The sequence below is a fragment of the Salvelinus fontinalis genome, chromosome 9 (genome assembly GCF_029448725.1).
Source record: "Salvelinus fontinalis isolate EN_2023a chromosome 9, ASM2944872v1, whole genome shotgun sequence".
Classification (NCBI taxonomy): Eukaryota; Metazoa; Chordata; class Actinopteri; order Salmoniformes; family Salmonidae; genus Salvelinus; species Salvelinus fontinalis.
The window spans coordinates 18718716-18732871 of NC_074673.1; the positions used below are offsets into that span (position 1 = coordinate 18718716).

A 14156-nucleotide genomic window follows, 5' to 3' on the forward strand; every position below is an offset into this window, starting at 1 on the left:
GTTTCTATGTTGGTTTTGGGTTGCCTGGTATGGCTCTTAATTAGAGGCAGGTGTTTTGCGTTTTCCTCTAATTGAGAGTCATATTTAGGTAGGGTGTTCTCACTGTTTGTTTGTGGGTGATTGTCTCCTGTTTCGTCTATGTCTGTACCATACGGGACTGTTTGGCTGTTCGTTCGTTTTGATGTAGTCTGTTCCTGTCCGTGAGTTTTTCGTTTAGTTATGTAAGTTCATGTTCAGGTTTTCGTCTACGTCGTTTTCTTGTTTTGTAATTTTGTAAGTATTTTGTTTTCGTGTTGCCGTCGTTTCAAATAAAGAGATGGCTTATTTCCCTAATGCTGCGTATTGGTCCACTGATCCTTCTCTCCTCTCCTCGTCCGAGGAGGAGGAGGACAACAGCCCTTACACTACGGAGCACCTTATGTGCAGTGTATAACGTCAGAACATCTGCTTTCTCAGCCACTGCCTGTCACCAAGGGATTACCCTAAGGCTCGATACTAGGCCCCACGCTCTTCTCAATTTACATAAACAACATAGCTCAGGAGGTAGGAAGCTCTCTCATCCATGTAAATGCAGATGATACAGTCTTATAATCAGCTGGCCCCTCCCCATTAAACGCTCTACAACAAAGCTTTCTTAGTGTCCAACAAGCTTTCTCTGCCCTTAACCTTGTTCTGAACACCTCCAAAACAAAGGTATTGTGGTTTGGTAAGAAGAATGCCCCTCTCCCCACAGGTGTGATTACTACCTCTGAGGGTTTAGAGCTTGAGGTAGTCACCTCATATAAGTACTTGGGAGTATGGCTAGATGGTACACTGTGGTTTTCTCAGCACATATCAAAGCTGCAGGCTAAAGTTAAATCTAGACTTGGGTTTCCTCTATCGCAATCGCTCTTCTTTCACCCCAGCTGCCAAACTAACCCTGATTTAGATGACCATCCTACCCATGCTAGATTACGGAGATGTAATTTATAGATCGGCAGGTAAGGGTGCTCTCGAGGGGCTAGATGTTCTTTACCATTCGGCCATCAGATTTGCCGCCAATGCTCCTTATAGGACACATCACTGCACTCTATACTCCTCTGTAAACTGGTCATCTCTGTATACCCATCACAAGACCCACTGGTTGATGCTCTAAGGCCTAACTCCCCCCTATCTGAGATATCTACTGCAGCCCTCATCACATACAACACCCGTTCTGCGAGTCACAATCTGTTAAAGGTCCCCAAAGCACACACATCCCTGGTTCGCTCGTCTTTTCAGTTCGCTGCAGCTAGCGACTGGAACGAGCTGCAACAAACACTCAAACTGGAGTTTTATTTTAATCTCTTCATTCAAAGACTCAATCATGGACACTCTTAATTACAGTTGTGGCTGCTTTGTGTGATGTATTGTTGTCTCTACCTTCTTGCCCTTTGTGCTGTTCTCTGTGCCCAATAATGTTTGTACCATGTTTTGTGCTGCTACCATGTTGTGCTGCTGCCATGTTGTGTTGCTATCATGTTGTTGTCATGTTGTGTTGCTACCATACTGTGTTGTCATGTGTTGCTGCCTTGCTATGTTGTTGTCTTAGATCTCTCTGTATGTAGTGTTGTGTTGTCTCTCTTGCTGTGATGTTTGTTTTGTACTATAGCCCCCGCCCCTTTTGTTCTTGACTGACTTGCCTAGTTAAATAAAGGTTAAATAAATAAAATAGAAAATTAGAGATGCCTCAGGCCTCTTGAAATCTAGAGGCTTCTCAGGGCCTGGTCCAGACTCTGGCTCTGCAGACACCAGCTACCAGTCCAGTGGAGGGAAATCATCCCCCAGCTGTGTCTCTGTGCATAGAGAACCTGTCCCCCAATCCCAGGAACCTGGGCAGTTCACACAACTTGTCTCCACTCCAACTGAACCAAGGCCAATGCCCAAGGGTGGAACTGTCACAAGCAAGTATGAGTCAAGAGAAACTGTGGAGCAGGTCAACTACCCCAGTCACTCCAGTGTTTATGGGGATCATGTTTCTAGCCATTCGGGCTCTGCCCAGATCAGAATCTCCGCACGGCATGAGCCCAATGAGTTCATCCCAGCTCTCTCCAGCCCCTTTGTTCTAGAGCCTGAACATGCTAGCACTGGTAATGATGTCCAAACTCCCTACAACCCTTTACATGATAGGCAAGCACTTAGTAACATTGTCAAGGATTTCAGTTTCGCAACCATTCATGATTTAAAACAATTTTTTAAGTCTGAGGAACACCTTTTTTAAGCCAGGTAGACCTTTCCAAAAAACCTTGGACAGTGTGTAGAATGAACATGTCCCCCATATTCAGCTGCCAAGGCAAATATCCCAAACTATCCATGTCCCTATTGAGAAAGGGCTTGCCCATAATGGCTGCAGTTCAACCCAGAGTTTGAGAGAGCCAGCCTACAGCCACATGAGCCTCTCCAAAGCCCAATTGCAAGGACACTGTCCCTGATCCTATAATCTCTACCCAAGGTCCAGCCTCTCCCAGTGGTTATGCCAGTAAAGGCCCTAATTCTGTTCCCTTGTATCATTCTAACAATGTCCCTGCAGGAGAATCTGTTTCAAAGAGGTATGGAAGTCTTTGTAATTCTGGCTCAACCTTTGGAAATGATGGTGGTGCTTATAACAGTTTTGATGTCCAGAGTGAACAAATCCCTAATGTCAAGCAGCCGTTCAAACTGTCTCAAACTGGCTATGCCCCTACAGTACAAAGGCCTTTCCCTTCCAGTTCTTCCTCCAGACAGGATGGACAGCTTTGTCTTCTAACAGTGGTGGCTACCAGAGTGCTCCAAGACTCAACCCCCCTCGTCCATCCATCCTCTCGGTATCCCAACTAAACATGGTTCTCAAAATGGGACACCATTTATGTATTCAATAAGTGAGCTTTAGATAACAGGGGTTACTTACTTGAAGCACATATTTGTTAAACTTATTCTGTAACAGGAGTAGGCCTTCTCAAACAAATGGGAGAGAAACTGTTGAGGGAAGGAAAGATGTAAAGGTGAGATCATTTTCAAAATGTACATGTACAGCATGTATGTAGGAAACCACTAAACCTTACCAACAAAAACAAACTGCAAATGCATCCAACAACTTTGTAAAGCCACAAGCTTGATGTAGTCATTGAGTGCAAGGAATATGGGACCAAATTCTAAACTTCTGACTACTTTAATACAGTATATGTGAATTTGTCCAAATACCTATGACTTGTTCAACGAAAAGTGCTATTATTTCTAAATTTACCAGTGTATCATCTCGTTTCCCAAAGATGTCATGCACCATGCTTCCTGCCAGTGAGGTCACGGCAACTTGTTCTGGATCATCAACACATGTATGCCTAGAGACAGTGCTTTGTTAAAATTTTCTGCAATTCACTGCAGCTTTTATCAACCTGGTATCATAAAGTTTTGAGTTTAGCTATGATACAAAATTCTAATCCCTCTTGCATTTCAAACATGGCAATGAAACTATCACTGTCATTATACTCAGACCAAACTGCAATCATTGTGGTGTGGGCCATGCACTGCAGTGTTCAGGAGTGTTGATAAGTAAAGCAAGTGGGTACCCAAATTGAACCTTTATCAATCCATCAATCAATTGTATTTATAAAGCCCTTTTTACATCAGCAGATGTCGCAAAATGATAATATAGAAACCCAGCCTGAAACCCCAAAAAGCAAGCAATGCAGATGTAGAAGCACGGTGGCTAGGAAAAACTCCCTAGAAAGGCAGGAACCTAGGAAGAAACCTAGAGAGGAACCAGACTCTGAGGGGTGGCCAGTTCCGGTTGTGCAGGAATATTTCATTCTTGAAAATAAGAAAATGCACATGTGCAGTGACTTACTCCCTACACAGCTTTTCATAAAGTGGAAGTTTTGAGAAGTTTTTATTTATAGATCACAACCATTTTATATAGACCATTCAGAAGAAGGATACTGTAACAGGTTACTCACCAATCAATCTCAGCAGTGTCCCGGTTTTCCTGAATAGACACAATCTTCCTTTCCAGAAAATGTAATGGACTTTCAGGACACGACACACATAAACCTGTTAATAATGCCTGTTGAAACACAACACGAGTATTGTACATATTATCAAATGTAGCTATATAACGTTAGCTAATTAATTTAACTACCAACTGCTATATGGCTCTTTAACTCGCTAACGTTAGCTTCTGTAGCTAGCTAGCTATTTTATGTTAGGGTCACGAGAGTTGGCATGGCAAAATTTGTGACATTGTAAAAATCTCACCTGAAATATCTGGGGCAAGGAATGCTTCAGTATATATTCCCTCAACGCCGGGTCAGCATTTAGTAAAGAAGCCATATCAAAACTCCATCCCAAAGTAGGTAATATAACGTTAACTAGCTAAATAGAAAATTTTCAAAATATTTGTCAACACAGAAGTTTGCAAGCAGGCCCAGTTCTGTTCTCTGATTGGACACATCCATGTACAGTTTACCGTTACCTAGTAACCAAAATTCCATGTTGTGGGGGGTGTACGGAAAAATCTAATCTGGGTCCTTGCGATGTCCGAACTCTGACGTACCCTACAGAAATTGACATTTAAAACGGTTAAAGTGGAATTGACAGATATGCAAATATGAAACAAACAGACAGTCATAATATCAGTCAAAAATGTGACATTCCTAGTTATGCTACAAAAACAACTTTTTTAAATGTTTTCAAAATAGGTTCTATTTGACTCAAAATTCCATGACATACTGTAAGGCATTGTTGTTAGAATAGATGGATGCGGTTCAATGCATAATTCATATTTTGGTAGTCTAAAAATATTGCCACCAGGTTGTAAATCACAACTTGCCTGGTACGTTGTTTTCTGCCTCCACCCATTCGGGATGCAGTTTCTTACAATAACTCAATATTATGAACAAAAACGGACTACTGTAACTAATGTTGGGAATGTCAATACAATCAAACTAGCAAGGGCAATGATCACAAGTCAGTCATAACGTGGCTAAAAGGCAAGCGTATGTGTCAAACACAAGTCCTGTGTCAAACAAAAGTCCTGCGGGCCGAATAGGACGCATACGCGAGTCAACAGTTGAGTCATCTACGCTCACATCTGTGAATTCAGCTTCAATTGTTCTGCTTTACTTTATCCTGCTTACAAAAAAACCTGCAACAAAGCGCCATGCAAAGGAGAAACATGTAGGCCGATTACAGCAACAGTTGAGAAGTAGCCTAGGCTGGCTACTCAACTACAATACATTTTGAGTGCACCATACAGCAATGCTGCATTCAACCCACCGGTGATCCATCAAGTGCAAAAACATGTTTTAAGTTTAAATGTTTCAATGTTACAACAACCTATAGCTACGTTTTTCTGAATGGTTACCAGGAGGAAAATGGGAGGGTCATGCTTTTTAAATTTCAGTAGGGGAAGAGTTTAGTATTTAGAAAATATTAATTGTCATGTAATTTGTAATCAATTAAATGTCATGTATTGCTCATGGTTTAGTTAGTTGCTTATTATAATATCTTATGTGTGCCTGATGATGCCGCTCATCCCTGATTCTCTGCTGGGCGCTCAATATCAAGTGCGCGTAGTGTGGTCTCAATAACATGATCCATAGCCTATACCAGCCTTTCTCAAAGACGCTGGCGTGTGGAGGAATGCTTTCCGGTCTGCAGCATATTTGTCTTGAATATTATTGCCTTTTTTTGTGCTCCTCGGCATATTTGACTTTAATAAATACTTATAGTAAGCCTATTTGAGCAATACGCTGAACTATGTATGCCGTGGTAAACTAATTGTGTTGCCATGACTAAGTATAGCTTCACAAAACACACACGCATACATACACAAGCTAGCCCTCGCTGGAATTGTTTCAAATAGCAGCTGCCTGCCAAAATCGGTCTGTGTGACACACTATATATACAAAAGTATGTGGACACGCCTTCAAATTAGTGGATTCGACTATTTCAGCCAAACCCGTTGCTGACAGGTGTATAAAATTGAGTACACGGCCATCCAATCTCCATACACAAACATGTGCAGTAGAATGGCCTTACTGAAGAGCTCAGTGACTTTCAACATGGCACTGTCATATGATGCCACTTTTTCAACAAGTGTTTGTCTAATTTCTCCCCTGCTAGAGCTGCTCCGGTCAATTGTAAGTGCTGTTATTGTGAAGTGGAAACGTCTAGGAGCAACATGGCTCAGCCATGAAGTGGTAGGCCACAAAAGCTCACTGAACGGGACTGTCGAGTGCTGAAGCGCATAGGATGTCTGTTCTCGGTAGCAACACTTACTACCGAGTTCCAAACTGCCTCTGGAAGCAACGTCAGCACAAGAACTGTTCGTCGGGAGCTTCATGAAATGGGTTTCCATGATCCAGCAGCCGAACACAAGCCTAAGATCACCATGCGCAATGCCAAGCGTCAGCTGGAGTAGTGTCAAGCTCACCGCCATTGATCTCTGGAGCAGTGGAAACGTGTTCTCTGGAGTGATAAATCACACTTCACCATCTGGCAGTCCAATGGACAAATCTGGGTTTGGCGGATGCCAGGAGAATGCTACCTGCCCCAATGCATAGTGCCATCTGTAAAGTTTGGTGGAGGAGGAATAATGGTCTGGGGCTGTTTTTCATGGTTCGTGCTAGGTCCCTTAGTTCCAGTGAAGGGAAATCTTAACACTACAGCACACAATGACATTCTAGACAATTCTGTGCTTCCAACTTTGTGGCAACAGTTAGGGGAAGGCCCTTTCCTGTTTCAGCATGACAATGCCCCCGTGCACAAAGCGATGTCCATACAGAAATGGTTTGTCAAGATTGGAATGGAAGCCCTTGACTGGCCTGCACAGAGCCTTGACCTCAACCATATCGAACACCTTTGGGATGAATTGGAACGCAGACTCCGAGCCAGGCCTAATCGCCCAACATCAATGTCGACCTTACTAATGCTCTTGTGGCTGAATGGAAGTCCCTGCAGCAATGTTCCAACATCTACTGGAAACCTTCCTAGAAGAGTGGAGGCTGTTATAGCAGTAAAGGGGGGACCATATTAATGCCTATGATTTTGGAATGAGACAAGCATGTGTCCACATACTTATGGTCATGTAGTATTGATACCAACAGTATCACCCCCTTGTATAAAGCGTATTTACTACAGTACAGTTATTCAGGAAATATTTATTTTGATTATGAAATTGTTTGTCTTGTTTTGGCCTTTACAATTAACAGATTTGTTTTTGTTTTCTTTATATATTAATAAATATGTTTTGTTTATTTAAAGGTGACTGTCTCCGTGCCTCATTATTTTAGCATGCCATAAAGGAAAAGTTGAGGTTCTCCAGCATTGAGTGTTTCCAGTGAAGGAAAAGTTGAGGTTTTCCAGCATTGAGTGTTCCCAGTAAAATACACGGTGCAATATCCCTGCCTGGGTGACTAAACCCTCTAGCGTTGAAGCTGGGAAGTGGTTCAAAGCCAGCATATTATCAGGGCCCTGCCTTGGTTTCTCTGACCAAGTGAGGGGAAAAGGTTTGAAGGATTTTCCCTGACCACAAAGTCCCCAACACACAGCAAAAGTTTTGTAACTTAACCTTTTCATAACTCTTTCCACAAAAAAAGCAATGAGATGTCTCATATTTTATTGTCACGTCAGACCATATAAATGAGGATCATATAACACATTTGATTTAAACATAAAGACGTGGGTCAATCATGATGACTTGTTGACTGGAAACCACAACCTCTGCTTTAGTCTTCTTTTGGCCTTGAGCAGAAAGATCTCTCCCTGAAGAGAAAAGATAGTCAGACCACAGACAAAGACTTCAAACTAAAGATTCAAATAAACCACTCACCAGTGGAGGCTGCTGAGCGTAGGACATAATAATGGCTGGAACGGAGCAAACGGAATGACATCAAATGCATAGAAACCATGTGTTTGATACCATTCCACTAATTCTGCTCCAGCCATTACCACGAGCCCATCCTCCCCAATTAAGGTGCCACCAACCCCCTGTGCCAATAAAAACACACTCCAAACTGTTGCACATAGTAAACATGACAGCCTGGTCCTAAGCACACCACTCACTTTGCCTGTTGCACCTGTGTTCACAGGAGCCTGCTAGAGCGTGGCACACTGTTGCACTACAGTGGATGTACACCTGGTGAGACAGAAATTAAATCAGCTACATCTCTGGAGCTGGTCAACAGAGCCTTGTCTACATTGATTTGTACCATGGTTATGTCTATATCTATATTAGGTATTCCTTCAACTGATTGTGATGTTTTTATTTATGTTTAAAGCACTATAGGTGTATGAGGAAGCACTCTACAATATGTATAAAATAGGTACATGTTCAAGCAATATGGTAATAGCTACACATTGCTCTATGGGATGTTAGGTGGAATCTTATCTTGTTAGGTGGAATCTCATCTTTACATCTATGCAACGCTCTCAGATCTACACAAGTGTCTCTATGGGTTCTGATGTGATTTGGGATTGAACTGCATTCATTACGTTCTCCTGCAGGGGGACCATAGATGTCGGATCCACAAAGGTGAACATCTTGAAGACGAAGCGCTTGTAGTGGGAGAAGAATTCTCCTGGAGGGATATAGGAGCTGTCCAAGGGGATGGGCACGGTCAGGTAACGGTCATCCTGGTAGGGACACCTGGGGGGAGATAAACACACAGAGAGAGAGTCATGGTGAGGCGCACCAGAGACCAGCTAGGACAGAAACTGGGGGGAAATGGATTAATCAGAGAACTATATTGTTCACAAACTTCAACAAGAATAGCTGGATTTAGAAGTTTATTTAAATTACTTGCTTTTAATTTTTAACATATATATACAGTGGGGCAAAAAAGTATTTAGTCAGCCACCAATTGTGCAAGTTCTCCCACTTAAAAAGTTGAGAGAGGCCTGTAATTTTCATCATAGGTACACTTCAACTATGACAGACAAAATTAGAAAAAAACTCCAGAAAATCACATTGTAGGATTTTTAATGAATTTATTTGCAAATTATGGTGGAAAATAAGTATTTGGTCAATAACAAAAGTTTATCTCAATACTTTGTTATATACCCTTTGTTGGCAATGACAGAGGTCAAACATTTTCTGTAAGTCTTCACAAGGTTTTCACACACTGTTGCTGGTATTTTGTCCCATTCCTCCATGCAGATCTCCTCTAGAGCAGTGATGTTTTGGGGCTGTTTCTGGGCAACCCGGACTTTCAACTCCCTCCAAAGATTTTCTATGGGGTTGAGATCTGGAGACTGGCTAGGCCACTCCAGGACCTTGAAATGCTTCTTACGAAGCCACTCCTTCATGGCCGGGCGGTGTGTTTTGGATCATTGTCATGCTGAAAGACCCAGCCACGTTTCATCTTCAATGCCCTTGCTGATGGAAGGAGGTTTTCACTCAAAATCTCACGATACATGGCCCCATTCATTCTGTCCTTTACACGGATCAGTCATCCTGGTCCCTTTGCAGAAAAACAGCCCCAAAGCATGATGTTTCCACCCCCATGCTTCACAGTAGGTATGGTGTTCTTTGGATGCAACTCAGCATTCTTTGTCCTCCAAACACGACGAGTTGAGTTTTTACCAAAAAGTTCTATTTTGGTTTCATCTGACCATATGACATTCTCCCAATCTTCTTCTGGATCATCCAAATGCTCTCTAGCAAACTTCAGAAGGGCCTGGACATGTACTGGCTTAAGCAGGGGGACACGTCTGGCACTGCAGGATTTGAGTCCCTGGCGGCGTAGTGTGTTACTGATGGTAGGCTTTGTTACTTTGGTCCCAGCTCTCTGCAGGTCATTCACTAGGTCCCCCCGTGTGGTTCTGGGATTTTTGCTCACCGTTCTTGTGATCAGTTTGACCCCACGGGGTGAGATCTTGTGTGGAGCCCCAGATCGAGGGAGATTATCAGTGGTCTTGTATGTCTTCCATTTCCTAATAATTGCACCCACAGTTGATTTCTTCCAACCAAGCTGCTTACCTATTGCAGATTCAGTCTTCCCAGCCTGGTGCAGGTCTACAAGTTTGTTTCTGGTGTCCTTTGACAGCTCTTTGGTCTTGGCCATAGTGGAGTTTGGAGTGTGACTGTTTGCGGTTGTGGAGAGGTGTCTTTTATACTGATAACAAGTTCAAACAGGTGCCATTAATACAGGTAACGAGTGGAGGACAGAGGAGCCTCTTAAAGAAGAAGTTACAGGTCTGTGAGAGCCAGAAATCTTGCTTGTTTGTAGGTGACCAAATACTTATTTTCCACCATAATTTGCAAATAAATTCATAAAAAATGCTACAATGTGATTTTCTGGAGAAAAAAAGTCTGTCATAGTTGAAGTGTACCTATGATGAAAATTACAGGCCTCTCTCATCTTTTTAAGTTGGAGAACTTGCACAATTGGTGGCTGACTAAATACTTTTTTTGCCCCACTGTATATATAACGCAAAGTTTAAAAAGTATAGAGTATTTAGTTACCCATTAACTAGTAGGTCCCACCGGGGCGGCCTATCACCTGTGGGGTTTGTGGTGGCCCAGCACTGCTCCAGTACCAGGACAACATTGGGATCTGTCATCCCCAGGATGCGAACCTCAGCATACACGGGATCCCTGAGGACCTTGGTGATAGGGTAGTCTGCCACCGTGTAGTAAGAGGCATATGCTTCTTGCACTGTGGAGGAAAATCACATTGGTAGTGGATGAGTTCACCTTAAAATATACTGTAAATCACTTAAACCACCATGCACTTGGATAGGTGATCATTACTTCATCATCATTAGGTTCATATCAGGCTTTTTCCCTTTTATACTTTTTTAAAAGTATATATATATATATGTGTACTTATATATATACTTAATATTTTTGTTTAAAAAAAAAAAGTTTTTTTAAACAATACAAAAATATTAAGTGATGCAGAAAACCTGAACACCTGGTGAAAAAACTCACATGAACTCTGACCATATACCTCATATCAGATACACAGGAACAATATCAAAACTAGGAATTACTTTCATCACATCCCTTGGAGAGACAACGTCCATTGGCCAGTCGGAGCTCCACGTTGAGAATGGCATCAACAGTGACCACTGGGTTGGGGTTTGGATACGTTTTCACCTCGATAACCAGTGTCTCAACCGAAGTCCCAGTATACCGACACTGGAAGAGCAGGCTGAGAAGAAAGCAATATATTCAGAGCTATCAGAAAGACATCACATATCAGCACTTTTTTTGGGGGGGGATTGCCAATAAAGCCTGCAGGTATAACACGTTATGAGGCAGTAATGAGGTTATGAGCATGTACCCTCAAGCTTATAATCATCTCATAATGGTCCTGACTAAATACCAGCCATTGTAAGTCAGTTGAAATGTTGTTGCATAGGGAGAAGAACAAATTATTATACATTATGAATGCCATACACATTGTTAATAACTTAAAAACACAGTATATATATATATATATATATATATATATATATATATATATATATATATATATATATATATATATATATATATATATGAATGTTTATTTTTTAATTTTTTTTACCTTTATTTAACTGGGCATGACACCCCATTTTAGGCAAAGATCACCTACTCATAGTGGCTGTCCCTGGTAATGTCGCCGAAGGGTCCCATCTCCACTACATATGAAGAGGACATCCTGTTCTCATAGACAATAGTATCAGGTTCCTCCTGCAGACAGACCATGCATCACATTGTGCAAAAGTAGAAAGAAGTACTTTCTAACTCATTATATAGCCAAGGGATAGTCAACGCTCCTCCAGAAGAGCTACTGGGTAAGTAAGCTTTTAATTCGGCCCTGTTTTAACAAACTCCATTCTTCTAATCAGCTGTTTATTAGGACCTCGATTAGCTGAATTAGGTGCTAGAGCAACACAGTAGCTCTCTGGTTAAGATGCAGTTTCATTGTACTGAAACCAAACCCTGGCCATACGTACCGTCACCACAGTTCCACATTCAGTAACTTTGAACTGGTAGATGGCAAAGGCAGATGTAGTGCCGACAGGGGTGCAGTGGGCTCCGTTTGCCCCTAGCAGGCTGACAGAATCTAGCTCCAGGTTGGGCAGAGTGGCATCCCTGGCAACCACCACCACAAACTGGCCATCCTTGGTACACTGGACAGTCACTGGTGACAAGGAGCATGGGAGAAACATGAAGTTAGTAGTCCTAATTGCTGAGTAAACTGGAGCATTTTGGTGCATGTTGATTGTTGGATACAAAATGGCCATATCTAAGTGGGTAAGTGTAAGTGAAAGTACTAGTTTTCTGGTAAAGAGAAAGATAATGTTTTGCCCCCTCAGAGAAACTAGTAAGTAAAATCGCACTGTTACAACTTGAGAGTGAGAGTTCTAGAGTAAAATGAGCATGGTCTGACACCTACCTGTTTTCCCGTAGAAGCACATCCGTCCATCAAAACAGCAGCTGATGGCCTGGCATTGGGGAGCAGTGATGCCAGAAAGTCCACACAACACCTTGTCCTTGTCCACAACCTCACAGGTCTGTTTTGTGTCGCCTTTGGTGTAGGGTATCTGTTGAGGTATGTTTTGGGCAGGTTTCTGAAGAAAGGGTTGAGCAGGTCTCTGAGGACTGGGTTGGGCAGGCCTCTGAGGAAGGGGTTGGGCAGGCCTCTGAGGAAGGGGTTGGGCAGGCCTCTGAGGAAGGGGTTGGGCAGGTCTCTGAGGAAGGGGTTGGGCAGGCCACTGAGGAAGGGGTTGGGCAGGCCTCTGAGGAAGGGGTTGAGCAGGCCTCTGAGGAAGGGGTTGGGCAGGCCTCTGAGGAAGGGGTTGGGCAGGCCTCTGAGGAAGGGGTTCGGCAGGCCTCTGAGGAAAGGGTTGGGAAGGCCACTGAGGAAGGGGCTCAGCAGGCCTCGGAGGAAGGGGTTGGACAGGCCACTGAGGAAGAGGTTGGGCAGGCTTCTGAGGAAGTGGTTGGGCAGGCTTCTGGGGAAGGGGTTGGGCAGGCCACTTCAATTGAGCATCACACAGACAGCCAAGCATGGCCACTGCTACGAGACAAACAACACTCCACTGCATCGCCATGGATTCAGAACAAGAGACAATCCGAGGAACTCATAAGGCTCACTGTGCCACTTGTTGCTGCTTTTATACATGGTGGGGTGTGTTGAACTGTTGAAAAACCCCACCTCCTTGGCTGATCAATCATTCACATCCAGTCCCGAGGAATCAAGGCTTTCCACACTCTGAAGTCCCAAACATTTATTGACAAACGCAATGTTCATGTCACAAAGATCTCTGACATGCCTTTGACCAGAGTTGAAGGTCTTTGTGACCGTAACATTGTATTTGTTAACAAATGTTTATTTTGCAGGTACACACGGTGTGCAGAACTACACTCAAGAAGTAAACATTTTATAAATAATAATAATAGACACAAATGTATCTATTGTATTCTATTTCTAATATAGATCAATATATTTCCACCCTTTCACTTTTCTTAAATAATTCCCTATTTCTTCGAAAATAAGTTGACATTTAAAAAAAACTTCAGTCTAGACACGTTGTTATTGGATTGTCAGCATTGCAGAACCACCAGAAAATGCTTCTTGTAGCCATCAATGAGCTTGCTGCACCTTTCTAATGTCAATTTGTCCCACTCTCCAGCCACTCTTCAAACTACTCCAATTCTTCAATGTCTGAGTGGTGCCTTCCACTAACTACTGTTTTCATATCTCACACACAAAAGCTGAAGAACATATGAACATCCAGGTATTTCTTTGCAGGTACTGGAGTTATAGGTGAAAAATATCTCGCCATAGGTTTTTGATGGGATTCTGATCTGGACTCATCGCTGGCCACTCCAGAACAGTCCAGTGTTCATTTTTTAACCATTCCTGTTGTTTATTGATGTGTGTTTGCGTTTTTGTCCTGATGAAAGACCCACAACCTTCAGACACCCACTTGTTTACCAAAAACACATTGATAATCTACTAATTTCATGATGTCTTTCACATGTTCAAGGTCCTCAGTACCAGAGGCAGCAAAACATCCCCACAGCATTATCAAACCTCCCCATGTTTGATGTAGGGAGGGTGTTCTTCTCTTTTAAAGCTTCATTTGGTCATCTGTAAACATAGCATTGATCTGTATTGCCAAAGAGCTCTAATTTTGTTTCAGGGGTCCACAGAACATTTTCA

The 14156-nt window shown here is 42.6% G+C and overlaps 2 protein-coding genes across 3 annotated transcripts in view; both read right to left on the minus strand.

Annotated features, from left to right (window-relative positions):
- The window catches only part of fbxl13 (F-box and leucine-rich repeat protein 13), a 54365-nt gene extending 49846 nt beyond the window's left edge, over positions 1–4519 (minus strand). For both annotated transcript variants that reach the window (XM_055933631.1, XM_055933630.1), the window contains exons 1-4: positions 4249–4519; positions 3951–4057; positions 3242–3335; positions 2906–2973 (exon numbers count right to left, since the gene is read on the minus strand). In XM_055933631.1, coding sequence (XP_055789606.1) covers positions 2906–2973; positions 3242–3335; positions 3951–4057; positions 4249–4323 — 344 coding nt within the window. In that variant the 5' untranslated portion in view covers positions 4324–4519. The remainder of the gene's footprint in view (positions 1–2905; positions 2974–3241; positions 3336–3950; positions 4058–4248) is intronic.
- Positions 4520–7597: 3078 nt separating this feature from the next.
- LOC129862207 (zona pellucida sperm-binding protein 4-like) lies at positions 7598–13081 on the minus strand. Its single transcript, XM_055933632.1, has 8 exons — positions 12384–13081; positions 11941–12128; positions 11577–11674; positions 10990–11150; positions 10460–10652; positions 8488–8641; positions 8059–8131; positions 7598–7758 (listed from the first exon to the last, which is right to left on the minus strand). Exons 1-8 carry the CDS (start codon positions 13039–13041, stop codon positions 7661–7663), a joined length of 1623 nt encoding a protein of 540 aa, XP_055789607.1. The 5' UTR covers positions 13042–13081; the 3' UTR covers positions 7598–7660.
- Positions 13082–14156: the final 1075 nt, after the last annotated feature.